Source organism: Phascolarctos cinereus, unplaced genomic scaffold, assembly GCF_003287225.1.
Source record: "Phascolarctos cinereus isolate Bilbo 61053 unplaced genomic scaffold, phaCin_HiC Scaffold_1;HRSCAF=81, whole genome shotgun sequence".
Lineage (NCBI taxonomy): Eukaryota > Metazoa > Chordata > Mammalia > Diprotodontia > Phascolarctidae > Phascolarctos > Phascolarctos cinereus.
The window spans coordinates 263,614,298-263,639,065 of record NW_027555514.1 but is presented as its reverse complement, the minus strand read 5'-3'; the positions used below and the strand labels follow the sequence as shown (position 1 = coordinate 263,639,065).

The following is a 24,768-nucleotide window of genomic DNA, read 5'->3' as shown; positions in this document are numbered from 1 at the left end:
CAGCCCTGAAGTCAGGAGGACCTGAGTTCAAATCCGGCCTCAGACCAACCGCTTAACACTTAACTAGCAGTGTGACCCTGGGCAAGTCACTTAACCCCAATTGCCTTAACCAAAAAAAAAAAAAGAAATCAAATCTTTGTTCTGTAGGATAGCCCTTCAGACACTTAAAGGCAGCTATTATTATCTGCTCAAGTTTTCTTTGCCCCTTCTTTTCCTCTCTTTTCCTTCCCTTTTTCCCCCCAAAATGAAATCAACTCAGATTTCAGTTGACTTGTTTCAGGAATTTTAGCATTCTGTATATAAAATAATACAGAACACCAAGGGCAATTAGGTGACACAGTGGATAGAGAGCCAGACCTGGAATCAGGAAAACCTGAGTTCAAATCTGGCCTCAGGCACTTACTAGCTGTATGACCCTGGGCAAGTCACTTCACCCTGTTTGCCTCAGTTTCTTCATCTGGAAAATGAGCTGGAAAAGGAAATTGCAAACCACTTTAGCATCTTTGCCAAGAAAACCTCAAAAGAGGTCACAAAAAGTCAGACATGACTGAACAATGACTAAACAGTAATACATAGGACATTACCCTTTGATCCAATAATCATAAAAACAAGACTGCCCTTTTAATTTTGTCATATTTATAGGTAAAACAAAGTAATAAGATTTTCGGTAATGTCTTTCTCCTATTTGCCAAAAATCCATAAACTAGGATGATGTTGCCTCTTATTTCAGTATTAAATTCTGAACTCCATGATAATAAGCTTATTCTAAAAATAGAAAACAAATCCTATAAAAATGAATACTTCTCTTGCTTAATACAGTGAAGCTAAGATCAGACAGTTGTTGGCAACACGATTCATTCATTTTTTAAAAATAATGATTAATATCTTTTCAGGTTTTGATTATATTATAACTATCATCTAAATTTTCTCCCAACTACCTTTCTTTGAAGTAATTTTAGGGAATGAAACTGACATTATTTCGCAAAAATAAAGCCCTCAGTTTCCCATCATATTTGGAAGAGATAGACTAACTAATTGCCTTAACACTTTAAATAGTGGAGCACTTGAAAAAAAAACCACTCCTTTTTGTGGGAATCTTTCCTGGTTATGTGTTGTGTCCTTCCCTACTTTAGTAAGCAATTATTGTTCAGTTATGTCTGAATCTTCATTAAGCTGTTGGGATTTTCTTGACAAAGATACTGGAATGGTTTGGTATTTCCTTTTCTAGCTTATTTGACAGATGAGGAAACTGAGGCAAAGAAGGTAAAGTGACTTGCCCAGGGTCACACAGCCAGGTAGTATCTGAAGCCAGATTTGAACTCAGGTCTTCCTGACTCCAGATCTGGCACTGTATCCACCTGCCACTTAGCCAACCCTTAGTAAGCAATATAAAGACCTTAAGTTTAAACTCTCTTGATGATCAAGGCCACCATTATGAGTGTGATTATATAATACTCTTCTGTTATGCCCTCAATTGCATACTACTTCTATATAGCTCTTGGCTCCTGCTCTACATGTCCCTAGAACTACAATTGTATTTTTCCCCCTCTCTTCCCTCACAGGAATCTCTGTTTTTGACTGTGGCTTCTTGACCTATCCCACTTTCCCTTCTCATGTCTTCCCGCCATCTTGGATCTTGTCCCCTTCCTCCTTTATTTGGTTCATCTGTTTCTCCCCTTCATCTAATTGTTGTTGGTTTGTTTTTTTTCCTCCACTATACATGCACAGCCTCCTGAGGGCTCTCCATTTCTCTGATCTAGTTATTGACCCGTCACATTGAGCATTCATTGGTTGGTTATTCATGATAAGCTTAGTTGCTGTCCTAGCTCATCTGCTAGGGGAAGAGGCAGCTAGGTGGTAAAGTGGTTAGAGCACTGGGCCTGGAGTCAGGAAGTCCTGACTTCAGATATTTCCTAGCTGTGTGACCCAGGGAAAAGCACTTTACCTCTATCTTCCTCAGTTTCCTTCACTGTAAAATGGGCATAAAAATAGTACTTACCTCCCAGGGTTGTTATGAGGATCAAATGAGATAATATTTGAAAAGCGTTTAGCACAGTGCCAGGCACACTGGAGGTAGTTCATAAACATTGCTTGTTCCTGTTGAGTTGTTCCTAATGGTTAGAGGTGCAGTTCATAGTCCTAGGGTTCTGATGCCTGGTTCATGTCCCTAGTCTGGGCTGTGTTGTATCCCAGAAAACAGTTTCCTCTCAAAGGTGAAGTGCTCTGTGTTGTGAATTTCAGGTCCATCTGTTGGTAGCACTGTGCATATAATCAGTGATCTTTGGATGGAATTGGAGGACTTCATTAAATAATGAATATTTTAGCGGGCACTCTAGCGTTTGGCTATTAAGTCCTCTCTCCTCCAGTGCATTCCCTCTGTACTTCCTCATATGGTGAAATTCTTGTCTGTGTATTTCCATTTATGGGAACCATCCAACATGTTGGAGGCATGTAGAAGGTAATCTCACTGAGGGCGGCAGTTATCAAACAATTAACAAGCACAGTGTGATTACAGCGGGGGTGGGAGATCTGTTTTATTTTCTCTGCTGTTCTTCTGAGCCAAGCTTGATTATTGTAATCACACTGTGTTCAGTTTGGTTTTTGTTGTTTTCTTCTCAAAAAAAAAATAATTGCTATTTCCCCTACTGTGATCATTCTGGAGAGCTAACTCTTAAAAGAAAGTAAGAAAGAAGAAAGACTTGGGTTCACAGAATCATGTTTAGAATTGGGACCAAAGAGATCATCTACTTCAACCCTCTCATTCTGCAGTGAGGAAACTGAGGCCCAGACAGGTTAAACAGCTTGCCCAAGGTCACACTGCCATTAAGTAGCAAAGGTAGTGTTTGAGCCATAGGATTTAGAGGTAGTAAGGACCTCATTGTTGTTTTCGTTATTTAGTTCTCCAAGTGGACCAATGACCTCACAAGGGTGATGTCTTCACTTGCAAGTAAGTGAGGCAGAGCTGTACAGAGTCATCAGCCTCACTCTGTCCTCCAGAATCATTGGAAATCCAGTGGCAAGACATAAGTCAAGACAGCTGGTAATAGCCCAGCAGTGAGGACTTTAGGGACAGTCCTGAAGAGGTCAAGTATTTTCCCAGGGTCACACAGTAGTAAATAGCAGATCTGGGATTCTAACCCTGGTTTCCTAACTGCATCGCCTGTTGTGTTTACACTGCACCTCGATGCCTCAAACTCTTTTAAAAAAAATATAATTAAAATAATATAATTCAATAATATTTTTAAAAATAATATAATTAAAATAATATTTTATTTTCCCCCAGTTACATGTAAAGACCCTTTTTCAGAGGATGGTAGACATTGTTGGCATCCTCCTCTGTGATACTTTGTAAATGAACTCGTGCTCTAAATCAGTGTTGCCCACTTGGCCAGGAGACCGAAGGGTTGAGGCCATTTCTAGGTTCATTTGCCCTCCCCCCCATTGACAGTTTTATTAAATTTGTCTGAGAAATCCTAATAATTAGAACGAATGTGTTTAGTTTTGCCTATTTCCCATTTTTCAAGATCAAAAGCTTTTTTGGAGGAGTCCTAATTTCAAGAAATCACGTTTAATCATTCATGTCCTTTAGGTTTTTAGTTTTACCTCGGCTCTGACCAGTTAATAGTGTAACTGAATGCAGATTGCTGATTTATAAATGATTCCCCTTATCAGGCAGCCGTTGTTGATGTTCACTTGGTCTGGGAGCCTCCACTTTCTTCATTAATAAAGTCTTTATGCTATACAGCCCTGAGGCTTTTGTGTAATGGATAGATCCCTGGTCTCTTTCATTTCTTACTCCCAAACCATATTTTCCACCATGGGATCCTAAGGTTTAAAATTGATGGAAACCCAAGAGTTCATCAGTTCAAAACCTTCCCCCCACCTCTCACCCCCATTTTACACATGGGAAAATGGTGGCCCCGAGTCCAAGTGGTAATCTTTCACCACATCTTCGCTGAATTTTTTCCATTTCTTCTTTTATAACCTAAGGTTGTACATAAGGTAATATTATCTTCATAATGGGCTGTTGGCTTATGCTTTCTGACAGCAGTGCAAGAAGTGATATATCCTGGAGGATCATTTAGAACTAGAGGGGACCTTTACAGGCAATCTGTTCCAAGCCTCTTGTTTTATAGGTGAGAAAACGGACCGGGATCATAGGATTTTAGATATACAGTTGCCAGGAACCTTAGAAGCCATTCTGTCTAACCCCCTCATTTTACAGAGAAAAATCATAAGACTTGGAAACAAATGCCTTGGCCAAAGTCATGTGGAGACCACACTAGGATGGGGACCAAGACCTTCTGAAAGCATCCTCTGACCATCAGATGCAGGACTCCCTGCACTGTGAGCCGTCCTGCCTTCCTCAAAATGGCTAAACTCTGAAACTAGCTTTGGGACCCAAGGCAAGTCACTTCACCCTGTTTGCCTCAGTTTCCTCATCTGTCAAATGAGCTGAGGAAGCAAATGGAAAACTACTCCAGTATCTCCACCAAGAAAACCCCAGATGGGGTCACAAAGAGTTGGAAAAACAACTAGACATTACCAACAACCAAAAAAACAAATAAACATGTAGATGGATAAGGAGCAGAGCTGTGATCTTATTCAATACTTTATTCACATCTATGCAAAAGACCGATGAACCATCCTTTCACTTGGCCACAGTTGCTTTCTTACTTACTTTATAACCAGAGTGTTTATGGAGGAGGCATAACTCCTCTGCGAGTGTTTCAGCTCATTCTTTGCTAGGCAAAGACCCCTCACATTTTGAACATCAACAGCTAAATTTGTTTGTAGATAGCATGAAAATGAGTCAATTTTTCATGCTCTTTGCGCCGCATCTGTCATGCGTCATGGTGCCAGAACACTGTGGAGACTCTATGGGACTGGAGGCTATTTTATGTGTCATTGTGGTTAAGAGAAGTGATCTCAGAGCCGGAAAGTCCTGCCTGGTGTTCAAATCCTGCCTCCTACACTTAGTGGATGTGTGACCCTGGGAAAATTAACCTCGCCATTCCCTAGGCAACTCTCTAAGATGACGATTAGGTGGAGGAAGAGTTGCTGATCTTTGTTAACAAAACAAATAGGCTGAGATCTTGGATGGCGAGCTGGAAGGCATTTAGAGGCCATCTAATCTAACCCCCTCATTTTACATGTGAGGAAACTGAGGCCCTGAGATGTAAGAGACTTGCCCCAAATGACCCAGTTAGCGATAAGTTCTCAGACTCCAAATCCAAGCACCATTTCTACTATACCCTTGAGTTCCCTAAGAAAGCACAGGTCCAGCTCAGAAAATCTTGTTGTGTAGGTCAGTGTGGCTAAGAAATTCATTCATTTTCTAGTCCCATTGGTAATGAGCTTCTCTGTACTTAGGTTCATAAATTTAGGGCTGAAAGGAGACTTAGAGACCATCTAGTCTAATCTCTTCATTTTATTTATATTATTTTTTATTATAGATAAATTTAGATATATATATTTATATATAAATATATTATATATTATATATTTATATGACATGTTTATTTATAATATATATTTATATATTATACATAAATAAATTTTATGTTTTAGCTACATAAATATAAATATGTTATTTTCGTATTAGATATATTTATCATAGATTAAAAAACCCTGAGGCTTAGAGAGATGAAATGACTTGTGTGCAATGTTCATACAGCTAGTAAACAATCAGGGTTGGTATTTGAACCCAGGTCTCCCTGGGTTCTTGAGTCCCTCTGTAACTGTGATACCTTTCTTAGCTAGGCTGGTCTGGTCTTGGACAGCAGACACAGTCTGTTGGCAGAAGTCACAGGATTATGGGTCAAATGCACTAATGCATATAAAGTGCTTTTGCAGATTTAAGGTATTATCAGTGTGAGTTATTGTTATGACTAATCAATAGTAGGAAGAGTAGCCAAAGAACTGTGATGTTATGCAATGGATAGAATACTAGGTTTGTAGTCAGAGAACTTACACCAAGTCACAGCTCTGCTCCTTACCCATCTGTGTGTTTTTGATTGTTTAATCATTTTTTCAGTTGTGTCCAACTCTTTTGTGATTCCTTTCGGGTTTTCTTGGCAAAGACTGGAATGGTTTGTCATTTACTTCTCCAGCTTATTTGACAGATGAGGAAACTGAGGCAAGCAGCGTTAAGTGACTCACCCAGGGTCACACAGCCAGGAATTGTCTGAGGCAAGATTTAACTCAGGAATATGGGTCTTCGTGACTCCAGGCCTGGCGCTCTCTCCACTGTGCATATAGCCACCCTACCCGGCAAATCCCTCCATTTCTTAATCTATAAAAAGGGGGTTGGGCTAGCTAATTTCTAATGTTATTCCAGCTTTAAGGCTATGATTCTGGGTTTCTACTGGGATCATTTCTCGCTTGGTTGAAAATTCCTGGGCAAATCACTCTAACTCCCTGGGGCCTGAGTTTCTTCATCTGTAATGTGAGGATATTAGAGATGGTTTTTGATGTTGCTTCCAGGTCTAGACGTGTGCTTCTATGCTATCCGCTAGCATAGCTTTGGAGAATACAGGAGCGCTTCATTTTAACAAAAAATGGGAAATTTAAAGTTGCAAGGCCACTTTCTTGTGACTCCAGATATACCCTAATTACCACTCCAGTAGAATGTCTTGTTAATTAAAGTTTCCATCAGTGCTTGGGATACATTTTCTGTTTGGGTGGTGCACTTAAATTGGAAAACATCAGATTATTGGAAACCTGAGGCACAAAGTTCTATTCATTTGTCCTTACAAGGGAGCTAATAGTGATTTGATGGAAATAGTTAAAGTTGGACTGCCCTGGGGAGGATGGAATAGGATTTCCCCCCTTAAGTTGAGGCTTTTTGTTTTTTCACACCAGAGCTATCACCTACCCACTCACACACATAGAACCTTCAAGTTTCTCAGAATTCCTTTTATTTGCTTTTTCTTGTGACAGAATTAGACTCAAATCTTATACAATAATTTATTTAGCTATTCTCCAATCCTTAGGAACCCACCCTTTTCTGGGTTTTTTTTAGGGTGTTGTGTTTTTGTTTTGTTTTAGATTTGAGATGGGGTTTTTTCCTACCATAATTGCTGGTAAGGGATATTTTAGTGTTTTTTGAAACCTCCTTGCTTTATTACTTCATCTGGGAGCCTTCTTACTTTCTCCATTTATTAAGTATCCATGATATACATGCTTGAGGTTTCTGCCTCATGGACAGAGTTGGCCTTTGACATTGTGCCAGGCATTCAGCATACAAAGAGAAAAAAAAATTAAATGATCCCTGCCTTCCAGAAGCTTACATTCCTCTGGAGGAGAGGGTCCACAATATAACAAATGCACACAAGCACCATATGGCAAAAAGTTGGGAAGTGATAGGAGCCAGAGAAAAATAACTCTTTCAGCTGTGGAATAAGGGAAGATGTCATTCCGTGAGGAATGACTGAAGGAAAGATTTCAATAGGCAGAGGTCAACCTTCCAAGTAGGAAGGACACACTGAGGGAATTCAGAAAGGCGTGAGAGTGTGGGATGATGTCAGGGAAGATATAGAAGTCCAGTTTGGCTGGTGCATGAAGAGAAGTAATGTGAAATTATGCAGGAAAATTAGGAAGAATTTGGGGCAGCTGGGTGACTCAGTGGACAGAGCACTGGTCTTGGAGTCAGGAGGACCTGAGTTCAAATCCAGCCTCAGAAATGTAACACTTACTAGCTGTGTGACTCTGGGCAAGTCACTTAACCAAAAAAAAATTAGGAAGAAGGAGAAGGAAGAGGAGAAATATTTATGTAGCATTGTGAGGTTTGCAAAGCACTTTACAAATATCTCATTTGATCCTCACAACGACCCTGTGGGGTAGATGCTATTATTATCCCATTTTACAGATGTGGAAACTGAGGCTGAGCATTTGAGCAGTTTGTCCAGGATCACAGAGGTAGAAGTTGTCTGAGGCTGGATTTGAACTCAGGTCTTCCTGACTCCCAAGTCCAGTATTCTATCAACTGCGTCACCTAGGGGCTAACCTAAAGTTTGGATTTTATCCTCTACTCAGGAGCCCCTGGTGCTTTTTTAGTAGGGGAATGACATCTCCAGACATGTGCCTTCAAAAAACTATTTTTATGGAAATGATAGCGGGGCAAGACTTTTTATAGACACTGGATAGGGTTCATGCAGCAGCAGGGCATTTTGTGCCCTTTGATAGAGATCACAGAAGGGCAAGCTTTTTAAATAGAATTTGGATAGAGATGTAGAAGAGCTGGACATAGTAACCGGCGAAGAGGCCGTAACTGTGTCTGGTTGTGAAGCAGTCATGGCGTTGAATGCAAAGGAAGTGGGGGTAGATGCCTTAGAACTTGGAGGTAGAATCAGGGCTTTAAAAAGAGGTGGGAAGGCAGAGCATTGGCTAAAGAGAGCTGTACTCAGCAAGACCTAATTTCAGATTTCACCTCACTGCTAGTTGTGTGATCCTAGGCCAGTCACTTAAACTTCGTCTGCCTCAGTTTCCTCATCTGTAAAACAGGGATAGGTACACCTACCTTCCAGGATTGTTGAGGGCATAAGATGTGGTAATTTGTTAAATGCTTTGCCAATCTTAAAGCACTTTGTTGTTCAGTTGGACTCTTTGTGACCCCATTTGGGGTTTTCTTGGCAAAGATATTAGAGTAGTTTGCCATTTCCTTCTCCATAAAGCAGTATATGAACGCTATTGTTGTTGTTGTTATTGTTATTATTAGACATTTAAGGGAACATTCAACAATTCATGAAGATTGTTGCTTTCTGATACTGGAAGAGTCGGGGAGTGGTATTTGAATGACTGTCCTGCCTTTCCCCTCACAAGCTCCTTGACACTATTCATTGGGGATTTGCTTGGGGGAAAGTATTGTTCATAAAAAAGACCGACCTTATCCGAGTGACCACAGATCCACATGGCTGAGTAATTATTATGACTATTATTATGTTTGCTTCCAAGAAATGAAGCTTTTGAGCCCATCCAATTTCCTTTATCACCATTATGCACACAAGTAGGAAGAGAAAAGAAATGGCATCATTCTGGGGAAAGCAGTGACTCAATTCCTGTACTGTACAGAGTGGACTTCTTTACAGGTTCAGAGTGTACTGTAACCGTAGAGTAGGGCCCCCTTCAAGGAAATCCTCTTTGCCCAAACAAATGAGCACTCATTGTGTTGAAGTGTTGCTCAACTGATAGACGTTAAATGGAGACCCTCTGCGTGGCATGTCGTGTGCGCTCATGTTGGAGTTACTTGGACATTTGCCATGTGAGAGAACTAGATGTACGGCTCTCCCCTCTTGCATAACGTCGAAAATGGAATTACAGCCTATCAGAAGCGCTTGATCTTATTAAGCCATCCCTACCTTCTCAGCCTGTTCAGTTCTCTGTTCCTTCCATTGGCCCTTCTCAGGAGCTCCACTCGATGTCTAGAAAGTGGAAAAGGCAGTCCATTGGCCCGTGGATCTGAGAGCTAGAAGGGACCTGAGAGGCCATTTCTTCCAACCCATTCTACAGATGAGAAAAGAAGAAAACAAACATTTATTAATTGCCTACTGTGTGCCAGGCACTTGCTAAGCGCTTGATAAATTTTCCCACATTTAATCCTCACAACAGCCCTGGGAGGTAGATGGTATTATCATCATCCCCAGTTTACAGTTGAGGAACCTGAGGTAGACAGAGGGCAAGTAACTTGCCCAGGGTCTTACTGCTAGTAAGCATCTTTGAACTCGGGTCTTCCTGACTCCAGGCTTAGTGCTCTATGCTTGGCACAGCCTGGCTCAGACCTAGGTCTACTAACTACAAAGCCATTATACCAAGCTGCCTTTCATATCTCCCAAGTCATCTTTGCGTCAAGCACCAAGAAATGCCATTTAAAAACCATTTTTGGTATAACTAGGCAGGATGCTGAGCTTTTTATAAATGAGAGAAGAATCCCAAGCATTCTTTCCCAGTGACCCAAGGTTTGTTTTAAGTTGCCATCATATTAAGGGTATATGCGCATGCGAGGTTGGGGGTGGGGGCAGGCATATTTTCAGGATATCTTTGTAAAGCCGTTTTCCATGGTTTCCTTGGAGCTATTTGGTATTCTTGGGCACCAAAATGTCTGTAGAGGGGTCACTTCTCAACTATTAAACAGTTTGTGCTTACCTGTTTGTGAAGGGTATGCCTAAGGGGACCTTTTACCTGGCATCTTCCCAAGAAAATGTGTTTTTTTTTTTTTTTTTTTGTTAGACCACCTAGGAGCTCTTCACACACCTTCACACACGGTACCCAGACCTTTTTTCCCTCCTTGGTCCCTCACTATAAATGTACTTTCAGACCTCTGCAAGGCTCCTTTCCCTGTTTCTCCGTCTAAGTCCTGCCCAGGTCCAGTCCTCCATCCTTCCTCCTCACATTTCCCTCCCTTCTCTGCCCATTGAGGCAGCACCATATGCCGGGAGGGGAAAGGGAACGAGCATCTATTAAACACCATGCTAAGCAATATATAAATATTATCTCATTTGATGTGGTTGAAATCAGTGATCTCATTCAGACACTTAAAGCAAAAACAAAAACAAAATTAAAACAAAACAAAAACACTTAAAGCTTCCCTGCTAGGTCAATAGTGCCACAGGTAGCATCATGCCCATTTTATAGATGAAGAAATTGAGGATCAGCAAGGTGCCTGTGGTCACAAAACTAGTAAGAGACCTGGATTTGGAGCTGGGGGATCTGAATTCGAATGCAGACACTGCCACTCAATTACTTTGTCAATTACTTGCCTTACCTCTCTAGGCACCCTAAAATGAGGTGCTCTGACTAAATGGTTTCTCACGTCCTGTCCAACTGTGAGTCTTCTAATTATGCATTCATACAAACCGCTAATCCTCCTGGATAGTGCTTCATTAGTCTCTAACATTGGCACCCCAGTGGGGGCTTTTGATAAGGTTTGAAACTATGAGAGTAAGGGAGCACTTCAGTAGCCCACGAATGAGAGCTCATTAGTTAAAAAATAAAAGCAGGGACAGAGACTAGACCCTAGATTTCATTGGTATAGGGAACTCCCAGGTGGGGAAGAGCCCACTGCCATTAGCAGAATAGCATTTGGTGCCGCAATTTATACTTTTAGAGAGTTGTTAGGGAGCGCTGAGCAAGGCTAATGACTTGCCTGAGGTTACACAGCCAACCTATTGCAGTGGCTGGACTGGAACTCAGGGCTTCCTCCCTTCTGGGCTAGCTCTCTATTATTGTTGCTAGTTGCTCAAGGTACTTTCCCAGGGTACAGAAGTTTCTAGTTGTTAATTCCTTCCTCTTTTTCTTCTCCTGTTTATCATTTCTGTTCCTTGTACTTCCAGTGCTGAGCAAACCCAGGGCAGGTCATTAATATTTGTTGGTTGGTTGATTGAATGAGGCCTTGTGATGGAAACGTTTTTCCAGGCTTTTCTTTCCTTATTTAAAAACCCATTTTGTATTTTAATAGGGTTTTGAAAATTAGATTTTTATTGATGTCTTTTGTTTTTACATTGCTTAAGTTTCTTGTTACATCCTTTTCCCTACCTGTTCCCAGAGAGCCAGCCCATTTTCTAACAAAGAACCTTGGAAATATAGAAGAGGGAAAAAAATCAGCAAAACTGATCAATATAGTAAGAGCATCTGACATGATATGAAATGTTCCACCCTCATGGACCTTCTATCTCTGCAAAGAAGTAGGGAAGGTATCTTCCTGTCGTATCTTTTCTTTGGGGCCAAACATCTTTTTTTTTTTAAAGACATTTTTGTCAACATTTTATTTTAACATTGCCTAAACCAGGGATGGGGAGCCTGCGGCCTTGAGGCCACATGTGACCCTCTAGGTCCTCGGGTGCAGGCCTTTTGACTGAGTCTAAGTTTTACAGAACAAATCCTTGTATTAAGGGCATTTGTTCTGTGAAGTTTGGATTTAGTCAAAGGGCTGTACCCCAGGACTTAGAGGGTCACATGTGGCCTCAAGGCTGCAGGTTTCCCATCCCTGCTCTAAACTATACCCCGTATCCCTCCTCACTCCCAAATTGCCATCTCTTGTAACAAAGAATTTTTAAAAGAAAACATAAAAAAGAGGAGAAAAAATTTCAGTAAAATCAATCAGTACGTTAAGCAGAATCAGCACTCTGCAATGTTCCACATCTGGGGATCTTACCCCTTTGCACAGAATTGAGGGGAAAGAAAAACCTGGAAAAAACATTTCCATCACAAGGCCTCATTCAATCAACCAGCCAACAAATATTAATGACCCGCCCTGGATTTGCTCAGCACTGGAAGTATAAGGAATAGCTTTTCTTTGTGGCCACACATGTTCTTTGTGGTTTGGCAGTGTTTATTTTAGGTCATTTTGTTGTGGTGAGTCTTTTATTTATGCTGTCGTAGTCATTGTATATATTACGGTTTTTTAAAATTTTTATTATGTATTTTTAATTTTCAACACTCACTTCCATAAGCTTTTGAGTTTTAAATTTTCTCCCCTTCCCTTCTCACCTCCCTCCCCAAGATGGCGCACAATATGATATAGGCTCTACATATACATTCCTCTTAAACATATTTTCACATCAGTCACGTTGTAAAGGAGAATTAGAACCAATAGGAGGAACCACTGTGTATATTGTTTAGTCATTCTTCAGCTGGTGGACAGCTACTTTGTTTCCAGATCTTTGATGCTACAAAAAATACTGCTAAGTAAATAGTTTGTTATGACCAAATTGGATTTATAACAGGGTTTCAAGGATGGTTCATCAGAACATAAATTCATCATTTTAAAAATAACAGCATCCAAATTCACATGATTATCTTGACAAATATAGAAAAATCCTTTAACAAAGTACAACACTTATTATTACTGATTCTAAAAAATACAGGTGAAGGGAGATTTAAAAAAACAATGACCCCGAAAGTACCTGTTTAAAAGCAAGCATCATATTACAGTGAATTTACATTAGAAGCTTGATCAGTACATACAAAGGTAAAGCAAGAGTGCTCCCTCTTCCTGGTATTATTTTATATATAATTCTAGAAATGCTGGCAGTAGCAATAAGGCAAGAGAATAAACTGCAAGGCATAAAGATAAGCAAAGGGGAGACCTCAACCACCCCTATTTGCTAATGATAGTAAGGGTTTACTTAGTAAGGAAATCATCAAAGAATCGAATTCAATGAATGGCTTCAGCAGTTGCAGGTTATAAAATAAAGTTGCAGAAATCAACAGCATTTCTACATAATAAGAAGAAAATAATAGAAAGGGAAATGCCATTCAGAATAATCCTCTGTAATATTTGGGAGTCAGTCTACCAAAATATACTTGATACTTAAATAGATTCAATTGCAGAATGTTACTTAAAGAAATTAAAAATTACATAAATAGCAGAAAGACTACTCAGTGTTGATGACTGGGCTGTGCTAATATAACAAAAATGACAATATTATATTTTTAACGATACAATATTATGTTTTAGTGATATATTTTAAATAATATTTAATTTTAATGTTTTTAAATATGCTTGATATTTTTAATAATATTCATGATTTTTAAATGGAAAACAACTCCTCACTAAAACTTTTTTTGACAAAGAGAAATAATTCCTTCTGAATTTTAAGGAATATGGTTCATGAGAAGGGGAACCTTAAGTACTTTAAAAGACTGATAACGTGCCACTCATTGGGGTTGTATTAACTTCATTTGTTTTCTTTTTGAGTTGCATGTTTGCTTAGCTCTTTCTCGATCAGTGGGCACCTACTATGAACACACAAACCCAGAGAATCTGAGTTCAGACACTACATATGCAACCTTGGGTGAATCTCTTCAATACCTCAGTTTCCTCATCTGTAAAATGTAGACGGTTGGAGTAGTTGGTATCTGAGGGTTCTGTGTGACCTTAATACTATCCATCCAAAGTGTTCTTTCAGCCTCAGTTTCTTTATTTGTAAAATGGGTATGATAATAGCGTCTACCTCTAGGGTTTTTTTTTTTGAGAATCAAATGAGATAATACAGACAAGGCACTTTGCAAACTTTGCAGCTCTATATAAATGTTAGCTATTATCTTATTTGAACCTTATGAAAAGTGCTGTGCTTTGTATTATACCTATTTTACGGATGAGAAAACCAAGAAATTAAATTATTTGCCCATGGTTACAGAGCAGTTGTGGGTCATAAGAGGGATTTGTTTTCTGGTTTTTCTGACTCCAAATCCGCCCAAGTATCCATCCCACCGTCATGCTATCTTTCTAGTGAGAATAAAGGGCCAAGAACATTGACTTTAGAAGTAGGCCTAGGGTTCAAATTCTGCTTTTTGTCCCTCATTATCTTTGTCGCGTTGGGGGATACCATTCATCTCTGAGCCTGTTTCCACATCTGTTAAATGAGCATATTGGACTCAGTGACCTGTAAAGTCCGCTCCTGATTTTAAATCAATGACCCAATGAATGGAAGTTTTATTGATCTGACTGCCTCTGCCCTCAGAGCAAAGCCAGCCAGTGCAGGGTTTGGGTCCTCTGTTCTGCCTGAGGGTAGACGTTAGAAATGGCCACAGTGTTAGAACGCTTTACCCTCCCCATCATTTTAGATCAAATGGTTTGTTTCTATTTAAGTAAAGCTTCCCCCAAAGGGGGACTTTCAAGAGAATTCATACATTGCCTCCATGACCCCCCCTCCCATTTTCATGGAGGAGGAAATTGGAGCTTAGCCAAGGGAAGCGACTTTACCCCAGAGTCACGTTGGGAGTGGCAGGATTGGGAGTGGGCCCCCAGGACTCCTGACCCCTAGTCCAGGTATCAGGCTCCTCCTTAGATCCCACGATAGAAGAGCCTGGAAAAGGAGCACTTCTCTATCTGTGATTGGTTTAGGTCAGGCGATCTCCACACAGTTATGACACACCTACTATGTATCTTTCTGCCCTGGTTCTCAACCTTTGTTTTTTTGTCATGTATCCCCTTCAGCCATCTGGTAAAGCCTCTGAGCCCCCTCTCCAAATCATGTTTTATAAATTCATGAAATAAAATATATAGGATTACAAAGAGAACTAATTGTACTGAAATAAAGATGTGTTTTTTCTCTGTCCAAGGTCACAGATTCCTGTCTCCTACCTCCCAAATCTATCCATGGATCCCGGGTTAAGGACCCCTGGGCCAGCCCTAAGGATGCAAATTCAAAAGGGAGACAGGTCCTTCCCTCAAGGAGCTTTGCTGTGGGGAGGCAGGGAGAGTCCATATATGCACAAATAAGTAAAGTATCTCTTTTATTTACATACACACATATGAGAACGTATATATATATATACACACACACACACACATATATGTGTATACACATGTGTATATGCATGCACATGTATGTATACATACATAACTACTATATTCTGATGTTATTATATTATATAAGTATGTATACATACCATACATACATATATGCACATGCACATACATATATACTCACATACCTATATCTGTATCACACACACACACACACACACACAAACCTGTGTACTGTATGTATTGCATTTAATTATAGGGGTGTTAACAGCTTGGGAGAACTAGAGTGTGTGGGGGGGTGGCCCTTGAGGTAGCCAAGGCTTTAGGAGTTGGCGGTGAGGAGGGGAAGGACATCCCAGCCATGGAATGCCCTCCAGCCTATGCCAAGGCAGGGAGGCAGATGATAAGGAGGGAAGGAAGGGGTCAGTGTCACTGGAAGACAGATAGGTGGCTGAGGGCAGAGAAAAGGGAAAGACAGGTAAGGTAGGCTGGAGCCCCATGGTGAAGGGCTTTGAAGAGGAGTCTGCCTGTGTTTTGTTCTGGAGGCCCGATAGAGCCCCTGACAGTATTTAATTGATCCAAGGCGAGATTGCTTTAGGAATAAGAATCAGGCAGCTCTCTGTAGGATAGAGTGTAGAGGGGAGAGATAGGATTCAGGGGACGAGCTAGGAAGCCTGCAGTCAACCCAGAGTGATAATGAGGGTATGAGCTAGGGGGGTCGGTGGAGTGAGTCCAGAGAGAAGGCTGGAGGGGGAGGAGAGGGGGACTAAATCCAGAGATTCTGGAGAAGTGAAATTGAGAGTGCTGGTGCCCTTGAGAGCGAGGGGTGGGCCGTGAGATCTGGCCCCTTGAAGATGCTGGCACCTTCCTCCCTCTCCTGAGCCTTGTACAAGTTCTATCTTGGAGCTAAAATGAATAACATCATTCTGATTCCCTTCTGGCCTGAAGCTCTGCAGTTTTGGGAGGGAGAACCAGGCTCCCTTCCAACAGGAGTGTTGTGTTAGGTGGGGTTCATTGTAATGGGGGGTGAGGGAAGGATGTCTATAAGATAGCCGTCTTCTGTTTGTTTGCATTTTAGTCTTTGGTGAGTAAATGCATTGGGTCCTCTGAAATGCCTGTCCCATTCTGGGCAGGAGCCAGGCGGAGGAAACAGTCCCAGAATGAGCTGTGGCTGGCGTCTGAGCGAGGTGTCCCAGGCCTCCTGCTGGGGTGACTAAGCCGTGTCTAAGGAAGTGTGTGTGTGTGTGTGTGTGTGTGTGTGTGTGTGTGTGTGTGTGTGTGTGTGTAGACTTGGGTTCTTTACAGAGTGAATGCAGGGCTAGTGGGAGGGAGAGATGACGAGGAATGGGCTGTTTCTTCAGGCATTTGCCTTCTTGGATGGAAGAGTGAGACGGTATTGGCAGAACATTTTGCATCTGCTGTGTACAGAGCAGAGAGGCAGAATAATGGAGAGGTTAGAGTGTTGGGCTTGAAATCTGGAAGGTCTGGGTTCAAATCTTAAGAGCTTCGTGACTCCTCAAATGAATGAATGAATGAGTGAATGAATGAATGATGCCAAATTCTGTACCCTGAAGGCATTTGCTTTCAAATAGGGGGAGATGAAGGAGTGGTCTGCTACAGCTGGGTTTAGGAAGTCGCAGGGATGGTGAGGGGAGTGTGGATAAGGTTGCTTAACTTTTCTTGTGTCTAGTGTCTTCATCTGTAAAATGGGTACTATAATAGCAATTTAGGTAAAGGTGGGTGCTAACAACTGGCCTGATTAGGACGGGCCTCATGTCGGAGGTGGCCTCTCCACTCCTGGGATTTCCAATATCTTAGAGGCCATAGGGAGCCCTATGTGTTTTTGTTGTTTCTGTTGTTATGTCTGATTCTCCATGACCCTCTTTGGGGTTTTCTTGGCAAAGATACTGGGGTGGTTTTCCATTTCCTTCTCCAGCTCATTTTACAGATGAGGAAACTGAGGCAGACCGGGTGAAGTGACTTGCCCAGGGCCACACAACTAGGACTTGTCTGAGACCAGTTTTGAACTCAGAAGATGTGCTTTAGGAATATCAATTTGGCAGGTGTGTGGAGGATGGATTGGAGGCAAGGAGATCAATTATGCTATTGAATAGTCCAGGAATAGAACTTGGGTGATGGCTGTGCCAAGGGGAGAAGGGAACAAGAGAGGCAGGGGAGGAAGAATTGACAGTGCTTGGCTAATGGGGCAGGGAAGTTTGAGTTTAAGTCTGTGATTGTGAACCTTCTCTGCCTTCACAGAGCTTCCAGTCAATTGTAAAGGTCATAAGTCTATATTATGGAAATGTTTTACATGGCTACAGTGCATAACCTGTATCGAATTGCTTGCCTTCTCAATGGGGGAGTGGGGATGGAGCGGGAGGAAGGGAGAGAAATTTGGAACGCAAAGTTTTGAAAATGAATGTTAAAAATCATTTTTACATATAACTGAGTAAAAGGAAATACTAAATAAAAATTTAAAAGGTCATAAATCTAAAACTTTTATAGATAAGGAAACTGGGACCCATAGAGGGCCCTGGGTTATACAGTTTATATCAGACAGCCTAGATTTGAACACAATTTATTTATTATATTTTAAACATTACTATGCACCTGCTTTATGCCAGCCACTGTGCTAAGTGCTCAGGATATAAATAAAAGCAAAGATAGGCCCTGCCCTCAAGAAGCTTGTAATCTAACAGAAGACAATGCAGAAAAGGGAGTGGGGCAGAGGAGAGGAGAAGGTACCCAAAAGGCAAGGCCTCCTGATTCCAGGACCATGCTCTTGCTATATCTTACTGCCTCCCCCCATCCATCTTCACTCCATCTCCATTTTCCACATGATGGAAGCACCAAGTTTTTGCTTCTTTCCTCTATTACTTACTGACTAAGTGACCTTGACCTGAACCTCCATGGGTCCTCATTCCTTGTCTGTAAAGAGAGAGAGAGAGAGAGAGAGAGAGAGAGAGTGTGTGAGAGAGAGAGAGTGTGTGTGTGTGTGTATGTAAGTGTGTAAGTTGAGGGAGAAGAAGGTAGTTGTAGGAGAAGACCTCAGCTCTAAATCCATGATCCTTTGAGCCAAGGGCTGAATCTGGATTTCATAATGGATATAAATGTGATACCTTCATGGCTTATCTTCTTATCACTGGCCACCTGTCTGTAATTCCAGTTTATATTAAAGGCAGTTGTGAGTATATAATGATAGGGAAGACCATGCTCTAGAGTTGGCCAGTTAACTCTTGATTTCTTGTGTAGACAAATTGCATGTCAACAATAGTTTAGCCTTTCCCAAGCCAAATTTTTTTTTGGGGGTGTGGACAGAGGAGAAGGACATGGCTGCTAATAAGGAACAAAATGAACCCATGTTGAAAAGTACCTCTTTGGTAGAAATCCAGGGCTTTGAAAAGTTTACGATGAATTTGGAACAGAGATTCTTAATCTGAGATCAGTTTTATTTATTTGAATTTGATTTAAATGTGATTTATTTTGAGAATTCCATTAAAAAAACCATGTTAAGTGAATATCAGTATAATTGTTTTGCTTTGTAATCCTGTGTGTTTTATATTATGTATTAAAAAACATGATTCTGAAAAGGGGATCGTAGGCATCTCCATATTGTCAAAGGGGGTCCATCATATAAAAGGCTAAGAATCTCAGATTTAGAATGTAAGCTCTTGGTGGGCAGAGACTTTTGTATTTGTATCCACAGCCCTGAGTACAGTGTCTGATGCCTAAGAGGAGCTTACTAAATGCTCATTTAGTAACTGAGGTCATTAAGTCCAATGCCCAGTGGGAGCCCTGTTGTCTCAACAGTGGATCTAGAGTTAGGGACTTCAAAGGTCATGTAGTTCAACCCATTCCTTTTACAGATGAGGAAACTGAGGCTCAGGTAGCTGAACTGACTCTAGGTCACATACATCATCGAAGTCAGGATTTGAACTGAGGTCCTCTGATTGCAAAGAGTTTTTGACTATATTGTGTTAGTATCCAGATAAGAATCCCAAGGCTCCTGAATCCAAGAGTTCAATGAGTTTTTTTTTCCATCCCACTATCTCATGACATTATCTTGGGTCAATATAATGCAAAAAAAAGGAAACGTCTTTATTAAGCATCAGCCAGGCACTGTTTGGTGATAAAAATGGAAGTCCATGCAATCCAGGAATTCTCATTCTACTGGGGGAGGGAGATAAGCTTATCCTTGAAGAGGGAGAGTGGTCTCACTATGAGGGAAGATGAGTAAGACTTCTGTAGGAAGCCTCATATAAGCTGAGCCATGGCAGATACTGGGTGGCCCAAACCACTATTGGTGTAACTGATAAAAAATGGGGCCATACATGACTCTTGGAATTCTGGGATTCTTCAATGATGCATTCAGTTTCCTGATTATTTGGGGGTTGGGGAAAAACCCATCTTCCTAGATTTATGGAGCTCCTAAGAAATTATCTGGGCCAATTCTCCAGTCTAGGCAAATCTACACCTAGCTGCTCAAAAATGGTCACTCTTGATAATGGGCTTCCCCAATTTCACTGTGATATCAATGGAGGATAAATTCACTTGCTCATTGAGAGGGCTCATCAACAGATTTCAACTTAATTCTTCCTGATTCCATGCCCATCCCAGACTCTATCCACCGTACCACCAGCTGCCTCTGGTGGCAATCATAAATCACATTTATGTAGTGCTTCTGGCCTCAGACACTTACTGTGTAATCCTGCACCAGTCACTTAACCTCTGTTTGCCTTGTTTCCTCCACTGTAAAATGATAACAGCTTCTACATTGTGGCAAAGATGAAATGAGATAATATTTGGAAAAAATGCCTAGCACACAGTAGGTGCTATATAAATGCTTCTTCCCACCCCCTACTTATTAAATGCCATGCTGGGTGCTATATAAAGCCTTATTTTATTCCCTTTCGTTTTCTATTATTCATTTTACATTATATTATATTTTATTTCCCTATTTTTAATAATAAGATCATTATTATCTTGTTGGGTTAGATCTGTCTTCTTACGCCTCCCCCACCCCCTGAGTGCTTCAGCATTCCCATGTGAGTTCCATTTTCCATTCTGGTCATCACTTGTCTTGTCTTTGCCAGCAGAACTATGCTTCATATTCGTGGAAAAATCCATGGTATGTGGGAAGAGAGATTGTTATTAAATTTATCTTTCTAAGTCATCTGAGCCACCAGTGACCCAGTGTGTGACCTGGTACTCTTCAGTATAAAACACAATATTTTTATGGTGTTTTAAAATATTTTTAAGAACTGAATATTAAGCGTGAATATTAAAGGCTGGTGAGCCCTGAAACATGGAAGGCTGATGATAACATTATTTTTCTTGCTTTTTCCTTTACTTATTTTTAACAATTTTTTTTTAAATTTGGAGTTCCAGATTCTTTCCCTTCCTCCCACCCATTGAGAAGGCAAGGAATATGATATCAACTGTACATGTGAAGTCATGCAAAAATGCATTGCCATGGTAGTTATGTTAATGTCACATTTCAATGCTAGGTTCATTCATCGACCAGCCCCTTGGCAAAAGGTAATCTATGGCATTTAAATGTATTAGCTCTTCTTAGATTCTTTTTGAAGCTGTGTCTGAGGGCAGTTCTTAATTTGATTTAAGGGATTACTATTTCCAGATAAGATCTGGCTTATATTTTGTTGTCTTTTTTCTTTGGAGACTTTTGCTGAAATTCATTGGAACTATGACTGAGGAATTCTGGTATGCAGGACAAATTCAGGAATAATTATGCAAGTTGGGGAGAGCATGTGCCCTCCAGAGAGGGTAGCCTATACCCTGCTATATAACTGGCAGCAGGACCACCCTCACCTCTCCAGCTACCCAAACCACTGAAATAGTTTGGGAGGCAGCAGGTGGAGGAAGATTAACTCAGGAGGAGACATGCATCCCCATCCCAGAGCCAGAAGATGGAATCAGAGTGACTGAGAAGTCATGGCATAGGGCCAGTGGAGAAATGTGAGGTGCAAGAATGGTTGGTGGAGAACCATGGTCAGAAGAGGAACCTTGTACCCCACCCCCATGTTGACACCTAGTAGCATAGACCTAATTGCCCCATCATAGTTAAAGATTTACAGTTCAATAAAATGTGGTTCAGGAACAGGTATTTAGTAGTGGAAAGGTGACCTCAAAAATCACATAATCCAGTGTCCTCATTTGTAGGCAAGGGAACAGAGGTTCAGAAAAGTTGTGTGTCTTTGGGCAATTCCAGCACTTCTGTCCATTGTAATATGCTTCTTCTGTGGGACTGATCATCACCTTTTTGGGATGCTCAATCATTCCCTTAAGACTAACTTTTTCAGCAGTCAGGGAGAGAAGCAGCCCATTTCAGTTCTAGAGCTCAGACTCACCTCTGACACCTGATACCTGTGTGACCTGGGGCAATTCATTTCACATCTCTCAGCCTCAATTTCCTCATCTGTAAAGTAAGGAAGTGGACCTAGATGACCTTGGAGGTCCTGTCAGCTACCTGAGACCCTAAGATCCATTCTTTGTCTGAAATAAATGACCTGCTACAGAAATAGTGTTGTCACTCTGGTTGACTTGGATAAGAAATACCCATTGAGTTTTCTCTTATTTTCACTTTCTAAAGAGTGTATTTGTATTACTCAGTTATCCTAATTAACCTAACTTTATCACATTACTTCACCACTCTGTTTACAGAGTCCATTATGGAAAACAAACTTCCTGGCACTGATAGCCCTGGGAACTTGAATCTACATGGCTTTTTTTTTCTTTCTTTCTTCTCTCCACCCTTCTCTGTAGTTTGACTCATATCAGTGGGTGTCAAAGTTCTCCATCAGTGGGAAGGGCAAAGATCCAAGTTACCTGGGCACCTTGAAAAGCCCCACACTGGATGGTGACCTCATTCTCATTCATGGCTTTCTTCTGTTGAGACCAGTAGCTGTAGCCTGATTAGACACTGAGACAGTGAATCATTCGGTGAACACACCTTGATGAAGGCAGGACACAGGCTGTCCTGAAGTGAGCTCTGATGGTAGCTAGCAGCTCATACTCTTTTTATTATTGACTATTTGGAACCCCCTGACTTTGATTTCGTTAGATTATGTACATTTTAATGTGATTTTGTAACTTTAAAGTGTGGGGGGAGGAAGGAAACAAAAAAAGCAATTTTATTTTTAAAAATATTTTTATTTCATATTTATTATCAATTGTTATTTTTTAAAGTATCTTATTTGTTTTATAGGATAAAATAAACATTTTTTTTTATTGGCAGTCATCTTATTTTTTATTCTTTCAGGTGGAAAGGCATGACATGAACACCTTGAGCCTTCCCCTTAACATCCGGCGTGGGGGATCCGACACCAACCTCAACTTTGATGTCCCTGATGGCATCCTGGACTTTCACAAGGTCAAGCTCACGGCTGACAGCTTGAGACAGAAGATTCTCAAGGTCACTGAACAGATCAGGATCGAGCAGACATCCCGCGATGGGAACGTGGCGGAATACCTCAAGCTCGTGAACAGCGCGGACAAGCAGCAGGCCGGACGCATCAAGCAGGTATTTGAGAAGAAGAATCAGAAGTCCGCCCATTCCATCGCCCAACTCCAGAAGAAATTGGAGCAGTACCATCGGAAGCTCAGGGAGATTGAACAGAACGGCACCTCACGCGCCTCCAAGGATAGCGCCAAGGACAGCCTGAAAGATGGCCTGGTAAATCTCGGCCAGCAGGCCAAGGGACGGACGGTGGGAAGTCGGGCGTGCCCGGGGTCTCCCTGACGCCGCCCGTCTTTGTTTTCAACAAGTCCAGGGAGTTTGCCAATCTGATTCGAAACAAATTTGGCAGTGCAGACAACATTGCCCACCTGAAGAGCTCCTTGGAAGAGTTCAGGCCAGAGGCCAGCTCTAGAGCCTACGGGGGCAGCGCCACCATCGTGACCAAGCCAAAATACGGTAGTGACGACGAGTGCTCCAGCGGCACATCGGGCTCTGCGGATAGTAATGGCAACCAGTCCTTTGGGACCGGTGGTACAAACGCGCTGAGCAGCCAGGGGAAGCTGGCCATGATCTTGGAGGAGCTGCAGGAGATTAAGGAAACCCAGACTCAATTGGCAGAGGACATCGAATCTCTAAAGGGGCAGTTCAAAAGAGAGTACAGCTTCATTTCTCAGACCTTGCAAGAGGAACGGTACAGGTATTGTCTGCCACTCTCTGTTGTGCGCAGAAGTAGACGAATAGATTCACAGGGCGAGTGTGCGTGATCGCAGAGGGCCTGTCCTTGTTAAAGGATGTTCTGATGGGGATGGTTTCCATGGATATGTGGGGATAGTCCTTTTCTAGATGGCATGCTTCTGAGAGTGTCCCTCGTTTGTGACAGAAACAATACAGAGGGAGGGGTGTGTGTGTGTGTGTGTGTGTGTGTGTGTGTGTGTGTGTGTGTGTGTCTGTCTACCTCTGTACAAACATAATGCTATGTGTTCCTAAAATCTTCAAGGCATATGCATTCATTTTAAGTTCCTAGCCCAGTGTTTTCAATATGCTTAAAATATTTTAAATTTCACTTTTAAAAATACATTTAAAATACTTTTAAATTTTAATTTTTATACCTAAAATTCATTAAATTTTAATTTAATAAATTAATTGAAGTTTAAAATAGGTTTTAAAAATGTCAAAAATCTTACATTAATGTATGCATACATGTTATTTCAGGGAAGGGAGAGCATGAGATCATGTGTCTCCAGTGGTACCACAGTGGAAAGAGCACTGACTTTGGATTTGGATGACATGGGTTCGAATTCACCTTCTGATACTGACTCCCTGTCTTACTCTGGGCAAGTTGTATTTGACTTGGTGCCTTCTGGGATCATGACAAATCATCAGACCTTTTAAGACACTCTGCTTCTCTCAGGCTCAGGTTCTTCCTCTGTTAAAATGAGGGGACTGGATCAGATGGCTTCTGAGGTCTCTTCTAACTCTTTTAGATCTGTGGTCCTATCGCCTTCCATCTCTTCCCCAAAGTCACCTCCAAATTTTTCATAATATTTCCTCATTGATAAAACAGGGGCAGTAATGGTATCTACCTGGCCAGGTAGGTTGTGAGGATCAAATGAGGTAACATATAACTTTGCAAACTTTAAAGCTCTCTATATAAATGCTAGCAAAATGTTTTTAAAATTAAATAATGTAAAAAAATTAAATTAAAAAAGTAATTCAGGTTACCAGTTATTTAGTAGATTCTTATTGTGTGCCAGGCACTGAGATGGCCCTGAGGATTTTCCCTGTCTTTCCCCCACCAAAAGAAACCCCTAACAACCAAACAAACAAAAATTTACATCCTGATGGGGAATAACAGTAAAAGTCTTGAGGGGATGGGGAAATGATTCCTTCAGAATGAGGAAACTTCCCCCCTTTAGTTCCCACTGGCAGATATTCTCCAACAAAGTCTTTAAGAATTACCTAGGGACACTGAAGAGCAAATGATTTATTCAGAGTCACCCGGCATGTATCAAATGGGACTTGAACCCAGGTCTTCATGACT

The 24,768-nt window shown here is 41.2% G+C and overlaps 1 protein-coding gene across 1 annotated transcript in view; it reads left to right on the top strand.

Moving 5' to 3' along the window:
* Window positions 1-24,768, top strand: part of TMCC3 (transmembrane and coiled-coil domain family 3) — a 121,994-nt gene that overhangs the window by 75,736 nt on the left and 21,490 nt on the right. The window contains 2 exon segments of the mRNA XM_021006441.2: window positions 22,530-22,935; window positions 22,938-23,424. Coding sequence (XP_020862100.1) covers window positions 22,530-22,935; window positions 22,938-23,424 — 893 coding nt within the window.